General features: G+C 49.7%; 2 protein-coding genes across 13 annotated transcripts; one reads left to right on the forward strand and one right to left on the reverse strand.

Annotated features, from left to right (window-relative positions):
• Positions 1-1,007: 1,007 nt before the first annotated feature.
• Positions 1,008-3,106, forward strand: LOC131196523 (succinate--CoA ligase [ADP-forming] subunit beta, mitochondrial-like). The gene has a single exon (XM_058179362.1). It carries the CDS (start codon positions 1,176-1,178, stop codon positions 2,511-2,513), a length of 1,338 nt encoding a protein of 445 aa, XP_058035345.1. The 5' UTR covers positions 1,008-1,175; the 3' UTR covers positions 2,514-3,106.
• A 2,069-nt stretch (positions 3,107-5,175) lies between these two features.
• LOC131196520 (zinc finger protein OZF-like) lies at positions 5,176-20,284 on the reverse strand. Of its 12 annotated transcripts, none has more exons than XM_058179347.1 (7): positions 20,150-20,264; positions 18,985-19,222; positions 13,480-13,582; positions 11,647-11,751; positions 10,375-10,455; positions 10,123-10,242; positions 5,176-9,832 (listed from the first exon to the last, which is right to left on the reverse strand). In XM_058179347.1, the coding sequence occupies exons 3-7, from the start codon at positions 13,517-13,519 to the stop codon at positions 8,469-8,471; spliced, it is 1,710 nt and encodes a 569-aa protein (XP_058035330.1). In that variant the 5' UTR covers positions 13,520-13,582; positions 18,985-19,222; positions 20,150-20,264; the 3' UTR covers positions 5,176-8,468. The 12 variants fall into 12 exon arrangements, with proteins under 12 accessions (XP_058035330.1, XP_058035332.1, XP_058035334.1 ...); XM_058179343.1 differs by having other exon boundaries at positions 5,177-9,832; positions 13,465-13,582; XM_058179344.1 differs by having other exon boundaries at positions 5,177-9,832; positions 13,465-13,582; positions 18,985-19,128; positions 20,150-20,234.
• Positions 20,285-21,809: the final 1,525 nt, after the last annotated feature.

Below are 21,809 nucleotides of genomic sequence, written 5' to 3' on the forward strand. Positions count from 1 at the left end.
TTTGGCTGGTGATTGTTTATTTCCAAACTAGACAACAAATCCCGCACACCAGAAGTGGTGAGTGTTCCATCACGGGAGGCTTTTCAGAAGAGGCTGTTTTTGAAATGGTGTATAGCAGTAGTGGTTAACCTTTTTTCCCTCGGGTGCCAAAAGTGCGCCCACACCCATAATGCAATACCCCTCCCACACACCCCGCCCCCCGTACATGCGCGCGAGACCCCCACGCGCACACGGACACAACCGGAGGTGGGTTTCAGCAGGTTCTGACCAGTTCTGGAGAACCGGTAGCAGAAATTTTGAGTAGTTCAGAGAACTGGTAGTAAAAATTCTGACTGGCCCCTCCCCCATCTCTTCTCTGCCTCCCGAATCCCAGCTAATCAGGAGGGAATGGGGATTTTGCAGTAACCTTCCCATGCCACGCCCACCAAGCCACACCCACAGAACCGGTAGTAAAAAATTTGAAACCCACCCCTGGACACAACCCCCCTTTTGGCTTCACATCCCAAAACAGCTGGGAGAGGAAAAAAAGCCTCGCCTCCCAAAACAGGGCTGGGAGGGGAATCTCCGCAGAAAGTGAGGAGAAAGGTAGCAGCCCCGCCCCACATCCCCGCGCATGTGCGTACGTCTCCCCCTTGCAGGGCAGAGACCCCAAAATCAGGTGGCTGGCAGGAAGCAGGTGCGCAGGCCTAGTGAAGCTGAGCTGGGCGATGGCTCACGTGGCCGCAGAGAGGGCTCCGCCTGCCATGTGTGCCATAAGTTCAACATCAAGGTAGATAGGCTTTCCTTCCTGAGCATGGGGGTTGGACTAGATGACCTCCAAGGTCCCTTCCAGCTCTGTGATTCTGTAATTCTGTAAGGGTCTCCTGCTTGAGCAGGGGATTGGATGATCTATCTATCTATCTATCTATCTATCTATCTATCTATCTATCTATCTATCTATCTATCGAGAGAGGTGTGTGTGTGTGTGTGTGTGTGTGTGTGTGTGTGTGTGTGTGTGTGTGTACATATGAAGCAGCTGGGAACCTTTGGCCACCTGGTCACGTGCTCAGCACCCTGGATCCGACCAATCGCAGGCAGCCAAGAGGCAGTTAGAGAAAGAATTCTGGGAATTTGCTTCTGCTCAGAAGGGCAGTTGGGAGTCTGAAGAAGACAAGAAAGATAGAGGGGATTCCTCCATGTTCAGTCACTGGGCAGCGAGTATAGTACGATGGATGGGCGGAAGTAGCGGACTAGGCGCCGTGGGTTGTCCCGGGTTCTGGGGGCTTCAGCGAAGGTGCCTGTCCCTCCATGAATACCTGAGCATGCAGCTGCTGAAGGAAGCCGGTGTCTCGGTGCCGAAGGCCCTGGTGGCGAAGACCCCTGAGGAGGCCTTCCAAGCTGCCAAGAAGATCGGGACGGAGGACCTGGTGGTGAAGGCCCAGGTTTTAGCCGGGGGGCGTGGCAAAGGGACCTTCGAAGGTGGGCTGAAGGGCGGCGTGCAGATGGTGGGGTCTCCGGAGGAGGCCAAGGAGGTGGCCGCAAGAATGATCGGCAAGAAGCTCTTCACCAAGCAGACAGGTGAGAAAGGACAGATCTGCAACCAGGTTCTTGTCTGCGAACGCCGATACTTGCGGAAGGAGTATTACTTCGCCATCACCATGGAGGGCAGCTTCCAGGGACCGGTGTTGATTGGCAGCTCCCAAGGTGGAGTCAACATTGAAGAGGTGGCTGCCAAGAACCCGGAAGCCATCATAAAAGAACCGGTGAACATCGCGGAGGGCATCCAGGAAGATCAGGCCCTACGGCTGGCCCAGAAAATGGGTTTTCCCACCAAGGTGGCGGGTGCAGCTGCTGAGAACATTGTCAAGCTGTACCACCTGTTTATCAAGTATGATGCACTCCTGGTGGAGATCAACCCGCTAGCGGAAGACTCTACGGGGACTGTCATGTGCGTGGACGCCAAGATCAACTTTGATGACAATTCGGCCTTCCGTCAGAAGAAGGTCTTTGAGCTGCAGGATTGGACCCAGATGGATGAGAAGGAGAGGGAGGCTGCCAACGCGGAACTGAATTACATTGCGTTGGATGGGAACATTGGTTGTCTGGTCAACGGGGCAGGCTTGGCCATGGCCACTATGGACATCATCAAGCTCCACGGAGGCTCACCGGCCAATTTCCTGGATGTCGGCGGAGGGGCCACGGCAGAGCAGGTGAAGGAGGCCTTCAAGCTGATCACATCTGACAAGCAGGTGCAGTCCATCCTGGTCAACATTTTTGGTGGCATCATGCACTGCGACATCATCGCCAAAGGCATCATCCTGGCAGCCACAGAGCTGGAGCTGAAGACTCCCGTGGTGGTCAGGTTGCAGGGCACCCAAGTCAACCAGGCGAAGGTTTTGATAGCCCAGAGCAAACTGGAGATCTTGGCCTGCGATGATCTGGATCAGGCAGCCAAAGTAGCTGTGGGCCTCTCCAAAATCGTGACGTTGGCCAAGGAAGCCCAGCTGCAGGTGACCTTCCAGTGGAAGACCTGAGGAAGCTTCTCTGCTTGGGATCTCTGAAGGCCCTGAAAGCCCTCAAAGTTCTAAGGGCTGAATCAGGCAAGCGTGGCTTCCATCTCCACCATGCCTGATGAACAGGAGATCTCCTGTAGCTTCACTTCTTCTGTCCTATTTGTAGATGACTAAGGAGGTCAACTGGAAACTCTATGATGGGCTTGGCCGGCTTCTTCCCAATAAAACCTGGGCATGAAGCCAACGGTGGTCTCTGGTCTCATAAGTCCTGGGTTGGCATGTTGGTTGGTGCCATCCGGGCGGGTTTAGAAGCCCTCATAAAGGACCAAGCTTTTTTGGCCAGCATTAAACCACCATCCAAGGAAGAGGAGAGGGGATCACGCCAATGTCGGTGAAGGCTCTGCTTTAAAGGGGGAAAGTTTAAGGGGTTGGTTATCAGCCAACAAGCTAGCTTAACCGATAGCCTGCGATGTAACAGCCATAAATGGAGAATTATCCTTTATGGTTGGAAGTCACGACGGTCGTAAAGCAGGACACTCAGGTGCCTGATTTCTTCTGATGATTGTTAAGTAGCTTGTTAGCTTCCTCTTCTCTTCTCCTCTCCTTCTTCTGCTTTTCCTTCTCCTCCTTCCTCTTTTTCTCCTTCTCTTCCTCCTCCCCTTCTTCCTCCCTCTCCCCATCTCTTTTCTTTCTTCTGCTTTTCCTCCTCCTCCTTCCTCTTCTTCTTCCTCTTCTTCCTCTTCCTCCTCCTCTTCCTCCCCACCTCCTCCTGCTTCTCCTCCTCCCTCTTCTTTCTGTCCTTCCTGTTCTTCTTCCTCCTTCTCCTCCTCTTCCTCTTCCTCCTCCCTATCTCCTTCTGCTTTTCCTCCTCGTACTCCTTCCTCCTCCTCCTGTTCTTCCTCCTCCTCCCCCTCTCCTTCTTTTCCTCCTCCCCCTCCCCCCTCATCCCATCTCTCCTTGTCCTCTTCCTCTTCCTTCTTTTCTGGCTTTTCTTCCTCCTCCCTCCCCCTCCTCCTCCTCCTCCTCTCCAGCTCTGGCCACATTAAGGAGAGATGCTGGCTGATGTTCACCCAGCAGCTGGTGGCATTTGGTGAGTGGAAGGTGGGGGTGGAAATGCTGGGAGAATCCGTCCCATCTGGTCCTTCACACTCCTTCCCATGTCCTGGACTCTGTAAATAAGGACCAGACTGTTTACTAACAGCATTCCTGTGTCAGGATCAAAACGTGTGTGTGTGTGTGTGTGTGTGTGTGTGTGTGTGTGTGTGTGTGTGTGTGTGTGGAGAGAGAGAGAGAGAGAGAGAGAGAGAGAGAGAGACACGTTATGCCTTGCATATGCCTTGCAGCTCCAACAGACTCCCAGCAGCTGGACTGAGGAATTGTTCTGGTATTGGCTGTGAACAGAATCAGAGTTGGAAGGGACCTCAGAGGTCATCTAGTCCAACCCCCCCCCGCTCGAGCAGGGGACCCTATCCTATTCAGACAAATGTCCGTCCAGTCTCAGCTTAACAGCCTCCAGTGTTGGAATACCCACAACTTCTGGTGGCAAGCAGTTCCACCAGCTAATTGTCCTCCATTAGGAAGTTTCTCCTTAATTCCAGGTTTCTTCTTTCCTTGGTGAGTTTCCATCCATTGCTTCTTGTCCTGCCTTCTGGTGCTCTTTGGAGAACAGATGGAGCTGATCTGGAAGCTCTGTGGTTCCTAAGGGAGGGGAGGGGGAGGGGGAGGGGGCTGGCTCCAAAGACTCCTCTCAAGAGAGCTTTAATCAGGGAAAACACACCCAGCTTTTAAAAACACGCAGAGGACAAATTCTTATCCCCCCCCACCAAAAAAAAAAAAAAGATTTTCAGGGTTTTTAAATTATCTGACATGTGAGTGTGAGAGAGAGGAGGGAGGGAGAGGGAGGGAGGGAGGAAGAAAGAGGAAGAAATAGAGAGAAAGAGAAAGAGAGAGAAAGAGAGGGGGGAGGAAGAAAGAGAGAGAAAGAAGAGAGAAAAGAAAGAAAGAAAAAGAAAGAAAGAAAGAGAGAGACAGGGAAAATGAGAGAGAGAGAAGAAGAAAAAAAAAAGAGAGAAAGAGAGAAAGTAAAAGAGAAAGAGAAAGAAAAAGAGAGAAAGAGAAAGAGAAAGAAAGGGAGAATGAAAGAAAGAGAGAAAGAGAAAAAGAAAGAGAGAGAGAGACAAAGAGAAAGAGTAAGAGGGTGAAAGAGAGAAAGAAAGGGAGAAAGGGAAAAGAAAAAAGAGAAAGAGAAAAAGAGAAAGAGAGAAAGAGAGAAAAAGAAAGCGAGAGAGAAAGAGAAAGGGAGAGAGAGAAAGAGAAAGGGAGAAAGAAAGGGAAAGAGAGAGAAAGGTTGACTCAGCCTTCCATCCTTTATAAGGTAGGTAAAATGAGGACCCAGATTGTTGGGGGGGCAATAAGTTGACTTTGTAAAAAATATACAAATAGAATGAGACTATTGCCTTATACACTGTAAGCCGCCCTGAGTCTTCGGAGAAGGGCGGGGTATAAATGTAAACAAAAAAAAAAAAAAGAAGAAGAAACGAGTGAGAAAAAGAGAGAAAGGGAGAAAGAAAAAGAGAGAGTGTGTGTGTAAAAGAGAGAAAAAGAAAGAGAAAGAGAAAGAGGGAGAAAGAGATAGTACTGAACTTATGACCACAATTGAGCCTGAAATTCCTGACATTAAGTGAGACATTTGTTAAATGCATTCTGCCCTGTTTTACGACCATGTTAGAAACACATTCGGGAAGCGAATCGGGCTTCCTCATGGAATTTTGCTCGGGGGAAGGTTGCCAAAAAGGGATCACATGACCCAGATACACTGTGACCGTCGTAAATATGAGTCGGTTGCCCAGCGGTTGAATTTTGATCGTGTGACACTGGAGACATTGCAAAGGTTGTAAGTCTGAACAACAGTCCTATGTCTCTTTCTTCAGGGCCGTTGTAACTTGGAATGGTCACTAAGTGAACTGTCATAAGTGGAGGACTACCAAGTGTGGAAGGAGACTGCCCTAGATGCAATGGATTGTTGGGGGGGCGGGGGTGCTCCTGGGGCCGTGTGGTTTCTTGGAATTTTTTAATCAAGGTGATTGATCGATCAGAAAAGGATTCTCAGGTGGGAAATTAGGAATCTGGTTCAAGGCTTCCGGTGGCTCCATCTTTTCTTGGGGGAGACATTTATTTATTTATTTATTATTTTAATTTATATACCGCCCTTCTCCCGAAGGACTCAGGGTGGTTTACAGCCAAGTAAAACAAGAAATCACAAAAATTAAAAACATTTTTAAAAACTAATTCAATTTGGCTAAAAAACTAAAAACTCTAATAAAACACCCCCATTAAAAACTATTAGGCCAGTCCTGCACGATGAAATAAAAGAGTCTTCAACTCATGCTGGAAGGCCCGAAGGCCAGGGAGTTGACGTATCCCTGGAGGCAGCTCGTTCCAGAGGGCAGGAGCCCCCACAGAGAAGGCCCTCCCCCTGGGGGTCGCCAGTCGACATTGTCTGACTGACGGCACCCTGAGGAGACCCTCCCTATGGGAGCGCACTGGTCAATGGGAGGCAATCGGTGGCAGCAGGCAGTCCCGTAAATAACCCGGTCCTGTGCCATGGAGCGCTTTAAAGATAGTAACCAGCACCTTGAATTGCACCCGGAAGACCACCGGCAACCAGTGCAGCTTGCACAGGAGAGGTGTTATATGGGAGCCTCGAGTTGCTCCCTCTACTACCCGCGCAGCCGCATTCTAGACCAGTTGGAGCCTCCGGGTGCTCTTCAAGGGGAGCCCCATGTAGAGAGCGTTGCAGTAGTCCAGGCGGGAAGTGACGAGGGCGTGAGTGACCGTGCATAGGGAATCCCGGTCTAAGAAGGGACGCAACTGGCTTATCAGGCGAACCTGATAAAAAGCCCCCCTGGCGATGGCCGTCATGTGCTCTTCTAAAGACAGCCGTACATCCAGGAGGACGCCAAGATTGTGAACCGTGGGGGCCAATGACTTGCCCCCTACAGTCAGCGATGGAGTCAGCTGGCTGTACCAGGATGCCGGCATCCACAGCCACTCAGTCTTGGAAGGGTTAAGTTGAAGCCTGTTTTTCCCCATCCAGACCTGCACGTCCTCCAGGCACTGGGACATCACTTCATATAGATGTTGAACAGGAGAGGCGAGAGAACCGACCCCTGTGGCACCCCACACATGAGGCGCCTCGCGGCCGATCTCTGCCCCCCTGCCAATACCGTCTGCGACTGGTCAGAGAGGAAGGAGGAGAACCACCGAAAAACGGTGCCCCCCACTCCCAGCCTCTCTAGCTGCCGCAGCAAGATACCATGGTCGATGGTATCAAAAGCCGCTGAGAGATCTAATAGGACCAGGGCAGAGGAACAACCTCTGTCCCGGGCCCTCCAGAGATCATCTACCAACGTGACCAAGGCCGTCTCTGTGCTGTACCCAGGCCAGAAGCTGGACTGGGACGGGTCAAGATAGACAGATTCATCCAGGGACTGGGGGAGGACCTGAAAAGAGACCCTCCTAAAATGTCCAGAGTGTTGTATGGGTGGGTGGGTGGCCCTTGAAACCAATCAACTAATCAATCAGCCAGTCAATCAATTAGTCAGTTAGTCAATCAGTTAGATAGTCAGTGAATTAAACAGTCAGAGTCAGTCAATCAGTTAGATAATCAGTCAGTCAATCAATGGGTCACTAAGTTAATCAGTCATTCAATCAGTCAGATAATCAATCAACCAATCAATCAGATAATCAATCAGGCAGGCAGGCCATCAGTTAGACAGTCAGTCAATCAATGAGTCAGTGAGTTAGTCAGTCAGAGTCAATCAATCAGTCAGTTAGTGAATCAGACAATCTGTCAGGTAATCAATCAATCAATCAATCAGTTATTCAGTCAATCAGTTAAACAGTCAATCAGTTAGTGAGTCAATGTCAGTCAATCAATGTTAGTCAATGTTAGACAGTCAATCTAGTAGTCAATCAGTCAGTCAGTTACTCAGTCAATCACTTAGATAGTCAATCAGATAATCAATCAATCAGGTAATCAGGTAGGCAGTCAATCAATGTCAGTCAGTTACTCAATCAATTAGAGTCAGTCAATCAATCAGCCAGCTACTCAGTCAGTCCATCAATTAGACAATCAATGAGTCAGTGAGTTAATCAGACAATCAATCAATCAATCAGTTAGACAGTCAATCAATTAATCAGTCAATCAGTCACTCAGTTAATCAATCAGCCAGTCAATCATGCAACTTGCAGCTGAGCTTTGTGTGCACGCACGCGTGCACCAGCCCACCACTCACAGGGCCCAGTTCCCCTTCCCCCACCCCAGCCAGGCCGTCAAGCCACAAAAGTTGGGGACCATTGTGCCAGACAACCCATGATCTGTTTGGTCATTCTTCTTTCCAGATAAAATATGTGCTTGTGCCTTTCTCCCCTTCCCCTCACAAGAGCACCCCTGTGAAGCCACCAACTCCTCCTCTTCACACACACACACACACCACCGCCCCCAAGGAGTCATGTCAGTCATTTGCTCTTGAACCATGGTGGTTTATTGGTTTTGGCTAACTCGCCAATTGTACCCTGGCCTCCGTTTCAGAAAAGCTACTCCATACCTTACTATCCTTCATTTCATGTTGCTTCTGCCGATCCCCCGTTACTTTCAGGGACTCAAGCCTTCCTCCTCTTTCTACAAGCTAGGTACCACTGCCTAACGTCCAACTGACTATCCCCTAGTAAGTGCACAGTTTGCTAAACTAAGAATTTGGCAACTGCCTACCCTAAACCATAAATGCTCCCATGTGGTCAGCTTCTTTTGTGGCTGAGGCTGCCATATCACGGACAAAAGTCCTCCCCCCCAAGTCAGCCTCAGCCAGCCTCTCTCCTGCGGCCGAGTACAGCGGGTTGCTATGTTGTTCACGTCAAAAACGGTATCCCAGAGATCAATTAAAGAGTGCCTTCCCCTCTCAACCATTCCCAAGTCTAAGCATTGGCATCCTCAAATCCAAGACCTTTGCCACCAGCTTCCTGCTTGAACTTGGTCAGAGTCTCCAGGGGCACGGGAAGCGGGGTGCAGGATAGGAGGAGAGGGTGCACCTGGAGGAAGGGGTTCACGTTCTCCCCGTTGTCCCGGTAGCAGGGCAGCAAGTGGTCCCCCGCATGGGCTGCCTGATGCCCCTTCAGCCCTTTCCGCTGGCCGAACACCAGGCCGCACTCAGTGCAAGGGTACACGCGCTCCACCGTGTGCGTCAAGTGGTGAGTCCGTAGGTTCCCCTTGTACTTGAAGCTCTTCCCGCACTCCAAGCAGTTGAAGGGCCGCTCACCGGTGTGGATGCGCCGGTGCTTCATCAGGGTGGTCTTTAGGTTGAAGGTCTTGCCGCACTCGCCGCAAACGAAAGGACGCTCGCCAGTGTGGATGCGCTGGTGGGTGACGAGGGTGCCCTTGCGGTTGAAGCTCTTCCCGCACTCGGCACAGGAGAAGGGCTTCTCGCCGGTGTGGATGCGCTGGTGCTTGATCAGTTCCCCATTGTGACTGAAGCTCTTCCCACAATCAGCGCAGGCAAAGGGCCGCTCGCCAGTGTGGATGCGTTGGTGCCGGGTGAGGTCCCCGTTACGGCTGAAGCTCTTCCCACAGTCGGGGCAGATGAAGGGCCGATCGCCCACGTGGATCTTCTGGTGCAGGATAAAGGTCTTCCGGGCGCAGAAGCCCTTGCCGCACTCACCACAGACGAAGGGCCGCTCGCCCCGATGGATCTTTTGATGGGTGACGAAGTTGGCTTTACGGTTGAAGCGTTTCCCACACTCGGGGCAGGAGAAGGGCTTCTCGCCTGTGTGGATGCGCTGGTGCAAGATGAAAGTCTGCTTGGAGCAGAAGCTCTTACTACAGACAGGGCACTCAAAGGGCTTCTCCCCCGTGTGGACACGGAGGTGGCGCATCAGGTCCCCCTTCTGGCTGAAGCTCTTCCCGCACTCGGTGCAAGGGAAGGGCTTCTCCCCCGTGTGGACCCGTAGGTGGGTCACCAGGTTGCCCCGGTGCTGGAACCGCTTCCCGCAGACACTGCAAGCGAAGGGCCGCTCACTGGCAGGACTCTTGGGGTGCTGGTGGGCTTCAGCCGCCCCAGAGACGACCACAGTCACTGTTTTAGCAGCTCTGAAAGATCCTCCAGACGCAGGTACAGATGCCGGAGCCGCACTCCAAGTCCCAGGAGATCTCAACTGTGCCCACCAAGATGTGCTGCGTTTCCTCTTCAACGAACCCTGAGAAGGAGTTCCATCCGCGCTCTCTCTGCATGGCTCCTGAGCCATCTTTCCATGTGACAAGTTGGCACTCAGCTCCAAACATCCGGCTAGCAGAGGAGAAAGAAGAATTAGCAGGATGATCTAGGATAGAGTCTTTTTGACTTTGTGCACTGGCGGGGGGGGAGAGAGTGCATGGGTCCGTGGGATTGGCAGGGACTTGTGCACGCCCAGCGCGCAAACAGAGGATGTGACCATGTGCTTGCCCACTGCTCGCGTGAGTAGGGATGCACACACTCAGTCGCCACTTCTGCAGGCTGGTTCTGAAAGGCTCAAGGCCCAGGGATTGAGGGGGACGCCTGATCTTGGATAGGGGTGTCAAAGAGTGGGTCAAACTCACCCAGGGGGGCAGGCCTAGGAGTGGGGGAGCAGCCAAAGTCCTCCTCGCCCACCTCGTCATCGTTGTCTCCTTCCTCCTCCTCCGGTTCCACCTTCACAATAACATTGGGCTTGGTGTCCGCTGGGGACAGGAGGAGAGAGGCGGGTCAGCAGGGAAGGGGGAATGGGGGGCAGCAGCCTCATTGTGGAACACACCCCATATCTGGCACCTGCTGCTCTACTCAGGCAGAGCGTTGAGGCCAGACAAACTCACAGGAATCGGTGCTGGCCCCCCCGTCGCTGTCCTCCCAGAGACCGATGTGGTACGATGGTTCTTCCGGCTCCTTCTTGATCCCTGGAACAAGATGCGCAATTGTGTTGTTGGGGCAGTGGTGCACCGCCCCCCCCCCCAAAATGCAGATGCCACACTTCCCAGAGGAAGGGGACCACGCCTGGAGCAAGCAGCAGGGTCCTGTCTGGGGTAGTTCGTGAAAACCCACCTTCCCGTGGCATGTTACTGCGGAGAGCCTCGACAGCCTCTTACTGGTCAGCAATAGCATAGCGTCCCCTGCTTGAGCAGGGGGTTGGACTAGACCAATAAGAGAATGGCAGAATTGGAAGGGACCTTGGAGGTCATCTGTAATAATAATAATAATAATAATATTTTAATTTGTATACTGCCCTTCTCCCGAAGGACTCAGTCCATCCCCCTGCTCAAGCAGGAGCTCCTATACCAGTGATGGCTATCCTATTTGCCATTGCATGCCAGGAGCCGGGGGGGTACCACCCATAATGCTATGCGCCCCACCCCTGCGCATGGGTGCATGACCCCCCCACACTCCCCACGCTCCTGGCACACAATGGCACGGTAGGCCCGTTTTTTGCTCTCCCCAGCCTTCAGAGCCTTTCTAGGAGTCTGGGGAGGGTGAAAATGGCCTCCCCCTCATCTGGAGGCCCTCCGAAGGCCAAAAATGGCCCGGTGGCCAACTTCCATCCCACCAGAGGCTGGGGAGAGCAAAAAACGGGCCTTCCAGTCCCACTGGAACTTGGCAAACGGCCTCTTTCCAGCCTCTGGAGGGCCTCCGGGGGCGGGAGGCCATTGTCACCCTCCCCAGACTCCTAGAAAGGCTCTGGAGACTGGGGAGAGCAGACAACAGACCTTCCCCACCCCCACCCCCCGGGGCCCTCCGGAGGCAGGAAACAGCCTGTTTCCCTACTTCTGGTGGGCCCAGAAGGCCCAAAAATCAGCTAGCCGGCGCGCCAGAGCTGAGCTCACGTGCCCACCGGTATGACTATGCGGGCAACCTTCGCCATGCGTGCCATAGGTTCGGCATCACAGTCCATACCTTTCAGAATAAGAGAATAACAGGGTTGGATGGGACCTCGAAGGTCTTCTAGTCCAACCCCCTGTTCGAGCAGGAGACCCTTTACCATTCCAGACAAGTGGCTGTCCATTCTCTCCTTGAAAACCTCCAATGATGGAGCCCCCAGAACTTCTGGTGGCAAGCTGTTCCACCGGTTAACTGTTTTCACCATCAGGCCTTACCTGCTGTGGGGCTTGATAGCGACAACCTCCCTGGCTCGGCTGGGTCCAGCGGACACCCGATGCACAACTCCTCCCCCGGCTCCTCTTTCACTGCCACTTTGGCCCCTGGAGGGTGGGAGGGGGGGCACAGTCAAGGCACAGGGGCCACAGGTATGTTCCTCATTCTCCCCCCAAGTCCCACCCCTGAAGTCCCACCCCTGCCAAGACCCAACAACCCCAAGCAAAGCAAGGGAATGGGGCTTTGAGACTCCAGGCCAATCAGGAGGAAGAAGTCTCACCCGCCCGCCCTCTGGGCAGGCAGCCGGGGACCCCCCTCCTTACTCCTCTACCTAGATGGGGGGTCTTCCAGAGGCTTCCAGGAAACTTAAACACTGCCAAGGGGAAAGGAAGGGAGGGGCAACCCGAAGAGGGGGGTGCCACTCCCCTTAGCAGGCAGGAAGTCCCCCTCAAGGGGGCCAGGGGGCGATCCCCAGATAAAGGGGCCTCTGGTGTCCACCAGAAGGGAGGGTTCTTTCACTCTCACGTGCCGCCAGGCCGATCAGGGAGACATGCCCTTGACTTACAAGGGTTCGCTTAGTGAACATTCAAAGTCACTACAGCAGTGAAAAAAAGTGACTTGGGACCATGTTTCGCACTTACGACCATCGCAGCGTAACTCGCAGTCGTAGGAACAAAAATTCAGATGCTTGGCAATTGACTTGTATTGATGATGGTCACAGAGTTCTGGGCTCACACGACCCTGTTTTGCAACCTTCCAACAAACAACATCAGTGGGGAAGCCGGATTCACTCAGCAACTAAGTGACTCCGTTAGCAACTACAAGCAACTGTGTGACTCACTTAACAACTGCAATTCAATTAACTGTGTGACTCACTGAACAACTGCAATGATTCACTTAACAACCATAATGATTCGCTTAGCAACTGTGTGACTCACTTAACAATTGCAATATTTCACTTAACAACTATACTCAAATTAACTGCAACAATTCACTTAACAACTGTGTACTCACTCAACAACTGCAATGATTCACAACTCCTGCAGCAAGAAAGCTGGTCAAATGGGGCCAAACTCACTTCACTTACTGACATACATTTTGGGCTTGATCGTGAGCGTAGGTCAAGGGGTTCCCCGTTCAAGCGAGGCTATCAAATTGCAATCCAGCCAGGAGTGCTTCCATCCCGGGAGTGAGTCTGGCTGTTGTGACCCAGGTTCCTGGACCCGGACTCCTGGACTCGGATGATTAAGAAAGTGAGGGAGAAGACCTGGCCAGCCCTGCTTCTCTTGAGCCCTTTCCCTCCCTGGCACCCACTCAAAGGGAGGAGGAGGGGCCGGCAAAGCCTGATTCCCTGGAGCCTCCTTCTGATTTGGCAACGCCCCAAGAACAGTTTTGGAGCGATGCAAGGTTACATAGACGTGATCGGCGTGCGCAGCAGCGGAAGAGTTGGGACAAAGCCAAGTCATAATTGTCATGCAGTGACATCTGCAGAGACTATAAATAGGAGGCGGGACTTCCTGGTTTTTTGTCTTGGACAAAGCAAGGAATTTGCGCGGGCAAACTGTCTCAATGGAGGGAAGAATCTATTCGTGAGTAATTCTGGCCTTATCTGTAATTTCCTCGTTATCTCCAGAAACTTGGCAGGCCCGTGGGTAGACGTAGCCAGGACATTTATATATATGTAAATAAATCAGAAAAGGAGGCCTCTGACGGACTCTTTGCTGGGAGTATTGGGGGGAGGGAAACAGAACATTGGCCTCCACGCCATCTCCAGTGTCCCCCTCCTCATCTGGATCAGGGGGGCTGAAAGAGAATCTCACCTGGCGGTCGCTCACCTTCATTGGTGAGGTCGGGTCTTACCCAACGGGCCTCCATCTTCTCACAGTGGCCAGGCGTCCTGCTTCTCTCCTCCGACCAAGAGGGTCACATCAGTGGGTCCTGTCCGGGACAGGAGCAGATGTCATAAGTGAAGGAGGATGAAGCCCCCCCCCAACCCCCAGAGCCAAAAGGAGGGTCCCCCATCACCTCCCTACCTACAGACATTTCACAACCCAACTAGGTAACAGCATCTGGTTACACAGAATCGAATACATGTAGCTCAGGGTTCAACTTGGGAGGTTCCAGATGCTCACATTACAGGCACCGGCAGTCCTTGACTTATGGCAGTTTATTTAGTGGCTGTTTAAGGTGATCGACTGACTTATGACCGTCGCAGCCTCCCCAATGTCACGTGATCGAAATTCAGACGCTTGGCAACTGACTCGTGTTTATGACGGTTGCGGTGTCAAGCAAAGTCGAAGGGGAAGCCGGAGTCACTGGGCGACTTACTTAACAATGGCAGAGGTTCACTTAACAACAGTGGCAAGAAAGGTTGTAAAATGGGCAAAACATACTTCACAGATGTCTTGCTTAGCAACAGACATTTGGGGCTTAATTGTGGATGTAAGTCGAGGACCATCTGTTGCTGTCCCGAGTCGCCTCTGCTGCTTCCTAGATGCCCCTTGTTTCCCCCTCAATCAATCAATCAGAATAGAGCTGGAAGGTAGCTCAGAGGTCATCTAGTCCAACCCCCTGCCCAGGCAGGAAACCCTACACCATCTCAGACAGATGGTTATCCAACCATTTCTTAAACATTTCCAGTGTTGGAGCATTCACAACTTCTGCAGGCAAGTTGTTCCACTGATTAATTGTTCTAACTGTCAGGAAATTTCTCCTTAGTTCTAGGTTGCTTCTCTCCTTGATTAGTTTCCACCCATTGCTTCTTGTTCTACCCTCAGGTGCTTTGGAGAATAGCTTGACTCCCTCTTCTTTGGGGCAGCCCCTGAGATATTGGAACACAGCTATCATGTCTCCCCTAGTCCTTCTTTTCATTAAACTAGGCATACCGAGTTCCTGCAACCGTTCTTCATATGTTTTAGCCTCCAGTCCCCTAATCATCTTTGTTGCTCTTCTCTGCACTCTTTCTAGAGTCTCAGCATCTTTTTTACATCGTGGCGACCAGAACTGGATGCAATATTCCAAGTGTGGCCTTACCAAGGCATTATAAAGTGGTATTAACACTTCACGTGATCTTGATTCTATCCCTCTGTTTATGCAGCCCAGAACTGTGTTGGCTTTTTTGGCAGCTGCTGCACACGGCTGTCTCATATCTAAATGGTTATCCACTAGGACTCCAAGATCCCTCTCACAGGTACTACTATTGAGCAAGGTACCACATATATGGTACCTGTGCATTTTTTTTTTTTGCCTAAATGTAGAACCTTACTTTTTTCACTGTTGAATTTCATTTTGTTAGATAGCGCCCAATGTTCAAGTCTGTCAAGATCCTTCTATAACTTGAGCCTATCTTCTGGAGTGTTGGCTATTCCTGCCAGCTTGGTGTCATCTGCAAATTTGATGAGTTTCCCATCTATCCCCTCGTCCAATTCATTGATGAAGATGTTGAAGAGTACTGGGCCTAAAACAGATCCTTGGGGTACTCCACTGCATACATCCCTCCATGTGGATGTAGTTCCGTTGAGGACTACACGTTGAGTGCTGTTGGTCAGCCAGTTACGAATCCATCTGGTGGTGGTGCTGTTATGGTCTACTTTATCAAATGCTTTATTGAAGTCCAAGTAAATTATATCGACAGTATTCCTCTGGTCTACTAATTTTTTGAAGATGGGAACTACATCAGCTCTTTTCCAGTCCTCTGGCAGCTCCCCTGTGCTCCAGGATCTTTGAAAGATATAATTCAGTGGTTCTGAGATCTCGTCTGCCAGTTCCTTCAGAACCTTGGGGTGTAATCCATCTGGTCCTGGTGATTTGAACTCGTCTAGGGTAGACAGGTGTTCACTTACCATTTTCTTCCCTATTTTAACTTGTGTTTCTAATCTGTTTTTTGAGGTGCTGTTTTTGATAGGTTGGATTGTTTTTTCCTTTTGTGTAAAGACAGATGCAAAATATGAGTTAAGTAGATCTGCTTTCTCCCTGTTGCTTGTCATCTTCTTGCCACTTTCTCCCAGCAATGGGCCAATTGTTTCCTTGACTTTTTTCTTGTTTTTAACATGTTGGAAGAAGCTTTTTTTTGTTATTTTTTACTTTTGTCGCTAGCCTTTGTTCATTGTGAGCCTTAGCTTTCCTCACTTCATCTTTACAGACTTGGGCTATTTGCTGATATTCTGCCTTAGTTATTTGCTCCTCTTTCCACTTTTTATACTTGTCCTTTTTGTCTTTCAATTTGTCAGATAGTTCTTTATGCATCCATGCTGATTTCTTTTGAGATCTATTATTTTTCTTCTTCATTGGTATTGTGCTAGACTGGGCTTTTATAATCTCACTTTTCAAAATTTCCCAAGCTTCTTGAGTTGTTTTCCCCTTGAGGATTCTCATCCATGGAATCCTTCTCAAGCTCTCTCTAAGTTTATTGAAATTAGCTCTCTTAAAGTCCAAGACTTAGTTTGACTTTGTTCTACTACTTGTATTTGCTTAATGTCAAATTCCAATATTGTGTGGTCACTTGCTCTCAAGGTTCCTGTAGCTTCAACACCTTCTATCTTTCATCTCTGTTAGTGAGAATTAAGTCCAATATGGCTGATCCCCTTGTCGCCTTCTCTATTTTTTGGGAAACAAAGTTGTCTGCTAGGTTTGTTAGGAACCTGTTGGATCTTCCACTTGGTGCAGAGTTTGTCTCCCAGTTGATGTCAGGATAGTTAAAATCCCCCATTACTACTGTGATGTGCTTCCTACATAACTTAGTTAGCTGACTAGCAAAAAGTTCATCTACTTCCTTTGTTTGGTTGGGTGGCCTATAGTATAGACCTATGGCAATATCATTTTTCACCTCTTTTATATTGACCCAAATACATTCAAGATGATTTTCATCATTGTTGTGCCCTATTTCTGTAGAGATATAGTTATTTCTTATATATAGTGCAACTCCACCTCCTCTTTTATTTGGTCTATTTCTTTTAAATAATTTATATCCCTCTAGCTGTATGTTCCATTTGTGGGTTTCATCCCATCAAGTTTCCATAATGACAACGATATCATATCTACCCTCATTTACTTGAATTTCTAATTCACTCTGTTTATTCCTCATACTCTGTGCATTGGTGTATAGACATTTGAGTCCATTTGGATTGACCCTGTGTTTACTGTCTACATAACCTGTGTTGACTGCCCCTACTTTCATGCCACCTGTTGGTTTAGTGCACATGGTATGGCATTCACTGTTAAATGCTTGGTTTTGCTTGATAGCAGGGCTGATAATCTTACCCACACAGACATCTATGTTACATGCACTGATAACCCTATTAATTTTGGATTGCTGGGGACAGAAATTTTCTGTATCAATTAATTCTCTGTCCCCATTGTTTAAATGTTTATCCAGAAAACCTTGAATTTATTGCTAAGTAATTTTCAGTCCCTTTCTTTGATGGATGCAATCCATCTCTTTTGTACAGTTTTTCATTGGACCAGTTGCAGACATTGTGACTAATAAAGCCAAAACCTTCCCTTTTACACCACTCCTTTAGCCACACATTAAACTCCACTACAAACTGGCCTTTACCTTTTTGTTCCTTATGTAGTGGTAAAACCTCTGAAAAGATAAGCCTACAATCTATACTATTAAGTTCATACCAGGGGTGAAATGCTCCCAGATCGGACGGGATCGTGCAATCCGGTAGCGATGGTGGCTGCTGGTTTGGAGGACCGGTAGCAAAATCCCTGGCCCCACACCCCCTGCCTCTGCTGAGCCGCACCATCTGCAGAGGTGTTTTTTTTTTAACTTTTAAAAGCCGGTTTTGCTTCAGCTGAAACAGGCCTTTAAAAGTAAAAAACAGCAGAACCTTACTTGTACTCTTACTTGTAGAAAACATGTTTCTAAGGCACTTTCCTGATTACTGAGGAACGCATGGCCACAGCCCGAAAGCAGTTTCAGTTTCAGCCAGACAGCATCAATCGCTCAGCTAATCTATTTCCTCGGTGATCAACTGGCTGGCTTTACTAGCTGAGGAACTCTGGGATTTGAAGTCCACAATAAAATAAAATAAAATAAAATAAAATAAAATAAAATAAAATAAAATAAAATAAAATAAAATAAAATAAAATAAAATAAAATATTTGTGCAGCTTTCTGAGATTTGGTGTGTTTTTGTAGTGTTTTACTCTAACTACACAAACACACAAAATCTCAGAAAGCTGTATTGTGTGTGTGTGTTAGTTGTGTGTGTGTAAAGTGTGAAAGTTGGTTTTTGAGCTTTTTTTGGCTATGTGAAGTGTGAAGTGCAGCTGCTTTTACACTGTGTGTGAGTCAGTTGTGTTGTGTGTGTGTAAAGTGTGAAAGTTGGTTTTTGGTATCTCTTATTGTTTTTTTATACTTTGTTTATTATTTTTATTATTTATTATTATTGGCCACGCCCACCAAGCCATCTGATCACCAAGTCACGCCCACCAATTAAGCCACGCCCACAGAACTGGTAGGGAAAATTTTTAGATTTCACCCCTGGTTCATACCCCAAGCTCTGGAAATCATTCTGCACAGAAAGTACATCCTTTTGGGACAGATCATTTGTGCCAAGATGTATAATAGCATCAATACCAGAATCCTTACTGGCATTCTTGACTATCTTAAGAATACGCCTCTTGTCTCTGCTGGCAGTAGCACCAGGTAGACACCTGACCTCTTTCAAAACCTCCATATCCTTCCCTAAATTTACATCCCTTACAATTGAATCACCAATCAGAAAGTGGCTTCTCTTTTTGGATAATCTGCTCTTCTTGTGTGACCGATCTGTAATACCTGATTCACACTTTTCCAAAGTAAGTAAGCAGGAGACCCTGTAATATTTCAGGATTACAAAATCACAGAGCTGGAAGGAACTTCTAAGGTCATCTAGTCCAACCCCCTGCTCAAGCCACAGACCTTTACAGAATCACAGAATCATAGAGTTGGAATGGACCTTGGAGGTCATCTAGTCCAACCCCCCGTTCCAGCAGGAGACCCGGCCCATCCCAATCCAGACAAATGGCTGTTTGGTCTCTTCTTAAAGACCTCCAGTGACGGAGTGCCCACAACTTCTGGTGGCAAGCCATTCCACCCTGTTATTTGTCCTCCCTGTTAGGAAATTTCTCTTTAGTTCCAGGTTGCTTCTCTCCTAGATGAGTTTCCATCCGTCGTTTCTCGTCCTGCCTTCCGGCGCTTCAGAGAACGACATTGATCAAAATAAATTAATGGTCAAATTAAGTTGACCCTCCTTTCACATGAGGGGCGTCCTCCATGGGCTCAAGTTGTCTAAGCAATTAACTTTCCAGGGGAATCCGGACACCTCCCCTCCTTTGCGTCAACCGTCCTACCTTCGGACACGTCAGACGCTGAAACGGGGGCAAGGGAAGAAGAGGCAGTCCCAACGCCAAGTGGCCTAGATCGGAACCATCCCAAGCGCAACTCGGGCTCTGGTCTTCTCGTTCAGCATGGGAGCTTCCTCAGGAGACCATCTTCTGGCAAGACACAGAGAGGATCAGACGCCGGTTAAGTAGGAAGTGGAAGACCTTCTGGGCTTGGAGGGATCCAAAGAGCTGCCCATCTGGGCCGCTGAAATAGAGGGTGGCATTCGTTGGCAGAGATCTGGACCGCTGTGGGGTCCTTGGTTCTCTCTGAGCTGGGTAGTTTTCCTGCAGATGTTTCACGACCTAACTAGGGAACAGCATCAGTGCTAGAAGGGAGGGGGTTTGTGGAGGGGGGGGAGGAGGAGGAGGAGTACTGTGGGCTCTCTGGTGCTCTCTGACCACGGTGGTTTCCTTCCAGACGTCTCATTACCAAAGTAGGTAACCTCATCAGTGCAACATGAAGCAAGCCGGTCCAAACACGGGCTAGGCTCGCCTCCCTGCCTGCCTTTGCCCCGCCCCCCCTCCCCGGCAGTCAATGCCGCATTGCTGACCTATCCCTTCCTCCCCTGTTCCTCTCCTTAATTGGGGGGGGGGGGTTCCGGCATCAAAAGGTTCAAACATGACGCAGGCAGTGCCCCCCTCCCCAAATCACGCAAAGATGGGAGGGGGACCCCAGGAGGAAGACGGGGTGGGGGCAGACCCCTTCCTTCCCGTTAGGATCCCAGACCCCGCCGAACCCAAAGAAGAGCCCACCGCCCCGAAAGCTTCGGGGGTGAGGGGGGTGAGATCCGCAGCTCGGGGTCCCCCTTCTCGGGGGATTCGGAGCCCCGGACCTCTGAGCCGTAGCCTCCGCTTCCTCTCCTCGCGGGAGGGGTGGGGATAGTGGGAAAGCCGGCCGGGGGTAGCCCCCACCCACACTCAAAAGAGAGGTTGCGGACCCTGCAGGGATCCGGGACGGGACGGGGGCGTCGGGAAGAGCAGGCGCCCCTTGAGGTAGGCGGCCTTGTATTTGGGGAGGGGGATCTGAGGGAGCTGTCCAACAGCAGGCTATGGGGGTCTTCGGGGGGGGCAGGGAAGGGGCAGGGCGGCGCCCCCCACTCCTTAGGGGTTCCCCTCTTTCCCTTCCCCTTACCTGTCCGATGGGGAGGGGGCTGAGATGCCACCTGGGGGAAACACCTGGGCGCCCGAGAAAGGGCGTTCTCCCCGCCCGCCGCCGCCTTTGCTGGGGAGGGAGGGTGGACTACGACTCCCGGCAACCCCCTCGGCGCTCCGCCCACCCACCCCCTGGCCTTTCTCCCCCCTTCCCCTTTTCCCTGCCCTCCCCGCTTGGCATCGGCCAGGGTCGCTCCGACAGCAACTCAGCTCGGCGGCCGCGGAGAGAAAGACGCGGGCGGCGCTGGTTTCTCCCTTCCCCGGTCTTCCCCAATATCTATTGCGGTCTGCTCCGCTCTTTCACTCCCCCTCGCCGGAGAACCATGGATGGATGGATGGATGGATGGATGGATGGATGGAGAGAGAGAGAGAGAGAGAGATGGTAGAGTTCCCTTCCAAAACTCTGGTCTCTAGCCACAGTCATCCCTATCTTCAAAAAAGGAGACCCCAGCCTAGTTGAAAATTACAGACCTATCTCTCTATGTTGCGTCACATGTAAAGTAATGGAATCTATCATAAACCAATCCATTACACTCCACCTTGAAACTAATAATCTACTCTCTAATAAACAATTTGGTTTCAGAAAAAAATTCTCTTGTAACTTACAACTTCTTCACTGCAAAAACATATGGACTACCAACCTTGATCAAGGAAAAGCAATAGATGCAATCTACATAGACTTCTGCAAAGCTTTTGACTCAGTAGTACATGACAAACTTCTCTTAAAACTAAAATCCTACGCATTTCAGGACCTCTCCACAATTGGATAGATCAAACAGACAACAAGTGGTCAAAATTGGCAACGCTATATCAAATCCTGTTCCTGTCAAAAGTGGCGTTCCGCAAGGTAGTGTTCTCGGACCAATGCTCTTCATACTATACATAAATGATCTCTGTGACCTCATCTCAAGTTATTGTGTTCTCTTCGCTGAAGACGTCAAACTATTCAATACCACTAACAATACTTCTACTCTTCAAAATGACCTACTTTGTTTCTGATTGGTCTAAAACTTGGCAACTTCAAATATCAACCAGCAAATGCTCAGTCTTACATATTGGTGAAAAGAACCCCAATATCAAGTACAAGCTTGTTGGACATTACCTTACTGACGACAGGTAGGGACCTGTCAAAGACCTTGGAGTTTTCATATCAAATGACCTAAATGCCAAAGCTCACTGCAACTACATAACAAAAAAAGCTCTAAGAGTTGTAAACTTAATTTTATGTAGCTTCTTTTCCAAAAAATCTACACTACTAACCAAAGCATACAAAACTTTTGCCAGACCTATTCTTGAACACAGCTCATCCGTCTGGAACCCATACCACATCTCTGACATTAATACTATTGAACGCATCCAGGAATATTTTACTAGAAGAGTTCTTCACTCCTCCGAAAACAACAAAATACCTTATACCACCAGGCTTGAAATCCTGGGTTTAGAAAACTTAGAACTCCGCCGACTCCAACATGATCTGTGTTTAACACACAGAATCATCTATTGTAATATCCTCCCTGTAAAATACTACTTCAGCTTCAATCGCAACAATACAAGAGCAAACAATAGATTTAAACTTAATGTCAACCGCTTCAAACTTGATTGTAGAAAATATGACTTTTGTAACAGAGTTGTAAATGCTT

This window comes from Ahaetulla prasina, chromosome 4, assembly GCF_028640845.1.
Source record: "Ahaetulla prasina isolate Xishuangbanna chromosome 4, ASM2864084v1, whole genome shotgun sequence".
NCBI classification, from domain to species: Eukaryota; Metazoa; Chordata; class Lepidosauria; order Squamata; family Colubridae; genus Ahaetulla; species Ahaetulla prasina.